Genomic DNA, 8,088 nt, shown 5'->3' with positions numbered 1-8,088 from the left:
CACTACATTCTTGACTTGTTAGCCGATAGATGGGGTGTAATGAAACTTGAGTTAAAGTCTGCTTAAATATGATAGCTATAAGTCTTTATTGTCCTTGCAATTCTAGTTTCATATAGTAATACTTGTTCAAATGTCGAGTTAAAATTTGAAAATCCCTAACTAATGAAGTTTGTGGGTAACTTCTCTGCAAACCCTCACGAGACAACACTCGTCCACTAGGGTAACCTAGGGGTTTAACGGCTTGTTGCACGTGCTAAGTGCAATCGTAATGCTCTACGAAAGTGAGTATTTATCTTAGTATATTTATATAATAAATAACACTTTTGCACTCTTATCATTTTCGTACTAAATTGCTAGAGACTAGCAATAAGCTAGTTGGGGGGTGTGATGAGAGCACAAAAGTACAATCATCGTACCATCTTAATTAGTATTATAGTTAATTTTTAATGATAAAATTAATTAATTAACATTGTATTTGTGTTTGAGTGCAAGGAATCCAAGAGACCCAATAACATTGGGTTTCAGCCCAATGCCCGGCAGCTCGAGCTCAACAAATTCTCCAGCTGCCATACAAGCATGAAATCCCGCGCCATCCATCAGATCACCTTCCAAATCAGTCCCACATCAAGGCCCTGCGATCATTTTCTTCTCAGCCACCTAGCCTCCCGCAGTGCATCACGGTCGTCCATCCTCCCCAGCTCCAAGCTTCCAGATCCTCACAGCATCCCACGCGCGCCCCATTCCGTGCGATCATGGGAGTCCCCAGTGCGTCTCCAGCGCCCGTCCGCATTCATCACGGATTTCGCATCCGTCCGTAGGCCAAAGAAGAGGATCCATCTTCTTCCATCCGTGAAGCATCCATCCCGCAGATCCCTCCTTCCGCTTCATAAATGCCTTCTCCCAGCATCCGCCCACACCGTCCCCCTCTCCCGTGATCCAAGCCGGACGATCCCAGCGGCCAGCCCCTTCTTCCCGTCGGCATTCATTTCAATGCATCCCCATGATAGCAGCATCCGACGTCCGCTCCCATTTCTTCCGTCCGTTTCAAAAGCAGCAAATCCCAGCCATTCCGCCTCACAGATCCGAGCCAAGCACCCATGCCAGCTCCGCCGGATCCCCAGCGCCTCAGCCCGCGTCTCCCCCTTCCTCCGCCTCTGCTTGCGCCCGTGATGTGGACGCTAATCCATGATTCCCAGCCTCTCGGAGGACCCCCGTTTCCGTCCGCATTCACAACCATCCGCAATCAAGCATCTACCATCCGATTGCAAGCCGTGATCCCAGCCATCTCCGTGGCGGATCCACGTTTTCCTCCAAGCAATCCCGCGGCCAGCTCCACCGATCCAGCCATCTTCTTCAGCCCTCCTGTGTCAGCAAATCGCACAAGACTCGCGTCCGTTACCCCTCCATCAGGGGATCCACCGCCGGCTTCAAGGGATAGGGGAGATCTATATAAAGGAGAGAATAGAGAAGAAAAGGAGGAGAGGAAGGAGCTTGGCTGGGTGGTGGCCAGCGGGTCCAAGAAAGAAACAGGGGAGGAGGGAGGTTCGGTTTGGGGAAGAAGAGAGAAAGAAAAAGTTCATGCTCTGTTTTCAAACAGAGCATGTTACTTGTTCTTCTTTTTCTTTTTATGTTCTTTTAGTTTTAGTTTAATTAAGAGCATTGTTGTTTTAAATTTAATTAAGAGTCTTATTTGTAGCTCTTTCTGTTGCAATTTTACTGAAGAGTTTTATTTTAAGAGCTTTAGATTTGCAATCTTAATTTATGTTTTTCACATTCTGTAATTTTTCTTTTTATGCAATACAATTAAATCTTCCTTCATGCAATTTGTGTTCGCCTCAATCTTCTTGTTTTCATCCATTTTAATTTATGCCAAAACTCTTCTTTGATTAATTAAATAAATGCTTTTCAAATCTGAGTACCTTTCTTTTAGTTAGTTTCAATTAGAAAATCATATCAACATCCCCGACATAATGTTTTTCTTTAGTTATTCAAAAATCGCTTTTGAATCCGAGTGAACGTTTTTATTTTTAAGCAACTCCAATCGCCTCCCTGTGGATCGACCTCTTACAACCACTATTCTTCGAGTAGAACAGGTAAGAGTAAAATTAAATTAAACTTTGTTTGTCGGTTCTAACAACGATCTGTTTAGCATATTTTTAGGTAAACAGGAATCGGACGAACAGGAGTATTTACATGTTTAGGCCTCTTACATTGAAGGAAGCTTGGGATCCCTTTAAACATAACACAAACTTGACTAACTTGTGAAACAAGATTTCTAGAATAAATCTTGCCTTAAGGGCAACAAATAGAATTCAAATTAACAGGTGCTTCTAGAAGAAACAAGAAGAAAAATTGACTAAACTTTGAAAAATCATCCTTACATTAGTAGACCATGGAATGGTACTTTCATAATTATATTAAACTTTGCCAACAATGCATCTACATGACAAATCTTCAATAAAATGAGTGTAACATCCATGTTTGAGATTGATTGAAGTGATTCAACATGCATTACAAATCAAATTTGGCAACATCAAACTCTTGGAAGTGGTTTGAGCTTAGTTCATCTTGTACTAATATTTGTAATTCCATCTTTGAGAAGGATGTTTTTTGGATTGCAACTTGACCAATTACTGGTATAGCATATAAAGCTTAAACTCATTGAACACTTATGAGTCAATTATCATTTCATATCCTCCTTCTAAATTCTAATCAGTCATGAAAGGCTTCAAAGATTGCCTAGGGCTCTTGTGATAGTAAAGGATTTGGAATCAGCTTCGATCTTATTTCAATATATACAACTTCTGGTGCATCCATATCTATTTTTCCTTAGTAGTTTTTGACTCGTTGTTTCAATCCTTTGAGATGCTCTATCATAGAACTCGATGTAAAAAAGTATAGGATCAAGAAATTGTAAGTCTAAGCGTATCTAGTTTGTTAGTCAATCACTCTAAATTAGCTTAATTTAGAGGCATATACTTGAAGGGATTAAATGCTTAATTTGCTTGTGGTTCATTTAATAATCAAAAAAATTGCAATTCAAATTACTCAAACCTTAGATGTGCCCCATGCTTGGGACCTTGGAAGTCCAAAATTAAAGAGCGATTTGATGGCAGGCAGCGGCTAAGGCAGGTTTTTGATGTGATGAAAGTAAAAGCAATATCTGACTATAGCTCGAATAGTTTCCAAATATAGAGAGTATGTCAACAAGAGTTTGTAATCTAGATGGAGGAGAAAGGAAATCATTGTACCAAGAAAGCAAAGAAGGAAATAGAAAAAAATAAAAGGAGAGAAAGGGATGGAAACCGGTTTAACCCGTAAATCTAGTTTTAATCTAATCATTTTTAATACAAGATAGATTTCGAATTTCTATGATGAGTATACTGGCTATATGCATCCGCACAAGCCCACATAGCAATCTCTCTTTTGTTATTTAGACTTTACCAAAACGGTTACCAATCAATATAATGGTCATTATTTGCTCCAACCTATATGATTTAGAATCATTATATTATTAATTCAGAAATAGTTTCATTTCAAACATGAACAATGCTCTATAATTGCCATCCATTCATGGGCATAGCACGTGACCAAACTCTAACTTTGACTCATAAAGTGCATAGTAGACGGAAATTGACCCCAGCTTTGGGAGTGTGCACGTCATTTTCTATCTTTTTTTTTTTTGGTGAAAACGGCATTTCATATAACTCTAACTCGAGTACATCCAACCATATCAAAAGAGAGTAAAGAGAACAACGGGGTGGGACTATCAGCTACTGATGTCCAAAGAAACCCTCCCGAGTGCCGGGCAACATAGGAGGCGACCCAGTCAGCTGCTCTGTTCGCCTCCCGATACACATGTATAGCATGAAAGTCACCCATCTCCTGAGCCAGTCTCCTAGTCTCAAGGATGAGTGGATGGCCATCACCGTACCTATCCACCCCCAGAATCCAGTCGATCACTACTGAAGAGTCTCCCTCGAGAAGCACCCGAGCAGCACCGAGAACCCTCCTCGCAAAGGATAAGCCCTCCCAAGCAGCACGCAGCTCTACCCCGACAACGGTAGGTCCTGAAATGCTACGACCCCCAGCGGCTATCAGTCTACCCCCACAGTCTCTGATCACAAATCCCACACCTCCAGAGACACCATCCACCGACCGACTACCATCAAAATTCACCTTGAGATGACCAGGAGGTGGGGGTACCCAAGAAACAAGGGCGAACCTGGGCGCTATAACAGCGGAAAGAGTACCCCAGATGTCCCTGGCCATCCCAGAGATGAAAGAAGCAGAGGCCGCGTCGATCTCCCCTGCATGTAGCACAGCTCGATCCACCACCATCCTCGAGGACCACCTCCTCCCCTCAAATAGGCGAGCATTCCTGTCCAACCAGATATGATAAGTCATGTGTGCCAGCATGATGCCCGCCTGAACAAAACACGGGCTCCGTATAGAGGCTCTCAATACGTGCATCAGGTCCTGAGTCGTCTCCACTGAAAGGGGTAACAGAACAGGGGACCTACTCCATACCTTCCTAGCCCTGGGACACTGCAATAGAACATGGTCAATGGTCTCCTCAATCCCCAAACACAGCTCACAACAATAAGAGATCAACATGCCCCGTCTAGCTAGCATGCTCCTGGTCGGTAGACATCCCCATGCCGCCTTCCAGAAGAAGAGCGCCACCCATGGATGACATCGCAATCGCCAAATCCATCTACCCTCAATCCACCGATCTGGTGCCTTACTGATCAAGGTATGGAGATCCCGAGCTCGCACCTGCGCTCGGCCCGTCGGCCACCAGACTAACCTGTCCGGCACCTCCTACTTGGGAATCGGAATATCCATGACCAACTCAGCCAACTGCTCCCCAAACACCTCCCGAATCAGACCCTCCCTCCAGCGGCCCCCCTCTGGGTCCATCAGATCACTGACCCTGAATCCAACAATCCTCGCCGAGTCCACCATGGTCGGAAGTCGGCTGATCGGCTGCTCAGTCACCCACCTATCCTCCAAAACGTCAATCGACCGCCCATCTCCAATGGCCCATCTCAACTCCGGTAGCACCAGCGCTGCTCTAGCACACATCTCCCTCCACACCGGAGAATGGGAGCGGCCACCACGCACCCCAGGTATCAAAGCTCCATATTTGGCCCTCATCAACGAGGACCACATACTATCCGGCTCTAACACAAATCTCGCCGCATGTCGAGCCGCTAGCGCCTCCCGCCTAGCCATCAGAGACTGCACCCCCAGCCCGCCGAACCTGATCGGCTGACACACCACCTCCCATGCCACCAAATGGATACCTCCTCTGCCCCTACTCCTCCCCCAGATAAAGTTCCTAAAGGTCTGCTCAAGAGTCCTCACAAGAGACACTGGAATAAAGGAATTGGACAATAAATAGACGGGGATCGAAGAAAGGACTGACCGAACCAATGTGATCCTCCCCATCATGGAAAGAGTATGCATCTGCCATCCCTCCAATTTGTGTCTGATACTGAGCTCGAGTGATAAGCAATCCCTGCTCCGCAGCCGCCGACCAGAAATCGGGACCCCCAGGTACCTCAGCATACCCTCCTGCTCGCCCACCCCTAAAATCTCTAAAATAGAAATCCTCACTGCCGGCCTGATCCTCGGGCTGAAACATACAGAAGACTTCCCCAGGTTAACTCTCTGTCCTGATACCTCACAATAGTGCCAAAGGATCCTGCGAAGGACCTCCGCGGTCCGTCTCGTAGCCCGAGCAAGCAATAAACAATCATCGGCAAAAAGAAGGTGAGACAACGAAGGGGCCCCCTCCACCGGTCTATAAACCTCCATCTCCTCAGTGTCCATCGCCTGTCTGAGAGCTCTGGATAGCGCATCCGCACACATAATAAACAAGAGTGGTGAGAGGGGGCATCCCTGTCGAAGCCCTCCAGCAGACTCAAAAAAGCGGGACGGCGAGCCATTCACCAAGATGGCAAATGAAGGAGCCCTCACGCATCCCATAACCCAGTTGATCCATGTCGCATGAAAGCCAAACCCCTGCATGGAACGCCGAAGAAAATCCCAACTCATCCTGTCGTAGGCCCTCTCCATATCAAGCTTGATCCCCATCAAGCTCCTCCTCATCGGGGCTCTATGCAAGTCAAACATAAACTCCTGGGCAATCATCACATTATTTGAAATACTCTGCCCTCCCAAAAAAGCACCTTGCTCCGGACTGATCAGCCTCGGAAGAATATCCCTCAACCTAGCGGCAAGTATCTTCGCCGTAGCCTTGTACAAGGTCGTACACAGGCTAATCGGACGAAAATGGCCCGGTTCTGTGGCGTCCTGCAGTTTCGGTATCAATGTGATGAAAGTCCGCTGCCACTCGGAAGGTATCGCAGACGTGCAAAAAAACTGCTGAATGGAGGCCGTCACATCATGCCCGACTATCATCCAGTACCTCCGAAAAAATAATGGTGGAAAACTATCTGGCCCCGGGGCCTTATCCCCCTCAAGGGACCAGACCGCCTCCCTAACCTCCCTCTCCGAAACCGGCCTGATCAACGCTGCAGTCTCCTCCTCCGACACCCCAACCCAAGGCACTGGAATGTCCTCTGAGCTCCCACCCCCTAACTGCTCAGTCCACCGTGTCCTGAAAAAGCTCTCCACAATCCGACGAATCTGAGCAGGATCCTCCGTCATCAGCCCATCCTCGCCCCTGATAGCTCTGACCCGATTCTGGTGTCTCCTGATAACTGTCGCCTGATGAAAATATCTGGTATTCCGATCCCCCTCCAGTAACCACTGTATCCTAGACTTCTGTCTCCAGAATATCTAATGCTGTCTAAGAAGAGAGTCGTGCAGTGCCAAGTGGGATCTGAGCTCCCCCACCTCCTCCTCTGATAAGCCCCCCCTGGGACTCCTGAAGCTGTAGTCTGGTAATCACCCCCTCTAGATCCTCCACCCTCCTAAAGATGTTCCCCACCTCCTCACGGTTCCATCGCCGAAGCCGTCTCCTCGTCATCTCCAATCTGCGAGTCACTCGATACATAGCATCTCCCCTAACAGGCACCCTCCAGGCCTCCCGCACCATCTCCCAGGATCGAGGATAACTGAGCCAGATCTTCTCGAACCTAAAAGGGGAACGGGCTGGAACAAGTGCATCAGTACTGACCAATAGTGGACAGTGGTCCGATGCAATCCTCGGCAGATGACGGACCTGGTGATCGGGAAAACACTGTATCCACCCAGCAGTGGCACAGGCTCTGTCTAGCCGCTCCCAAACTCTGGCCTGTCCCTGCTGATTATTACACCATGTGAACTTTGGGCCAGAAAAGCCCAAATCAACCAAACCATTCACCATAAGGAAGTCCTGGAACTCCCTAATCTTCCTCTCACAAGAGAAAGGCTTTCCCCCCATCTTCTCCTGAGGGTCAACTATGCAGTTAAAATCACCCGCCAACAACATTGGATGTCCCTGACTAATCAACTGGGTGGCCTCCTCCCACAAGATCCTCCTCACCCTATAATCTGTACTCGCATACACCGCTGCCAAAATCCACGGGTTTCTATTCCCCTCCGAGATGACCATAATCACCTCTTGGTTGCAAAGATTGAAAATATCCAATTGACAGCACCCCGAGCCCAAGTAACAATGATACCACCGGATAGCCCTTGAGAATCAACTGCAAAGAATCCCCACCCTCTCGGTACTGCCCTTCTTGCCTTCTGAAGGCCCCTTCCGGATAACCGGGTCTCGAGAAGGACACAAATATCAGGACTGTGATGGTGCATCAACCTACGAAATGCCGGAATAAATGACGGCTTCCCCGCTCCACGGCAATTCCATAAGAGAATCTTCATAAATCACCCGACAAAATTGACGTGGCCCACTTCCCCGGGACCACTACTACCGGCTGCCTCAGCATCCCGCTGCCCACACAAGACCTCGGAACTCACCCCCTTCACAGACGCCATCAACTGGGACACCACCTTCTTGTGCTTCCCCTTCCTGTCTACCATAGCCACAGCCCTCAAACCAGGCTCTGTGTCAATCCCCATCAGATCTCCAACACCCAAGAGGCCGCCATCACCCTTAAAATCCTCCCCTTG

General features: G+C 47.5%; 1 protein-coding gene across 1 annotated transcript; it reads right to left on the bottom strand.

Annotated features, from left to right (window-relative positions):
- Positions 1-6,820: 6,820 nt before the first annotated feature.
- LOC149751194 (uncharacterized) lies at positions 6,821-7,567 on the bottom strand. The gene has a single exon (XM_089927606.1). It carries the CDS (start codon positions 7,565-7,567, stop codon positions 6,821-6,823), a length of 747 nt encoding a protein of 248 aa, XP_089783732.1.
- Positions 7,568-8,088: the final 521 nt, after the last annotated feature.

The sequence above is a fragment of the Phoenix dactylifera genome, chromosome 15, assembly GCF_051530095.1.
Source record: "Phoenix dactylifera cultivar Ajwa chromosome 15, Ajwa_hap1_PhDact_Kaust_v1.1, whole genome shotgun sequence".
Lineage (NCBI taxonomy): Eukaryota > Viridiplantae > Streptophyta > Magnoliopsida > Arecales > Arecaceae > Phoenix > Phoenix dactylifera.
Note: the sequence above shows the minus strand (reverse complement) of the source record. Positions and strands in the feature narration are given on the sequence as shown.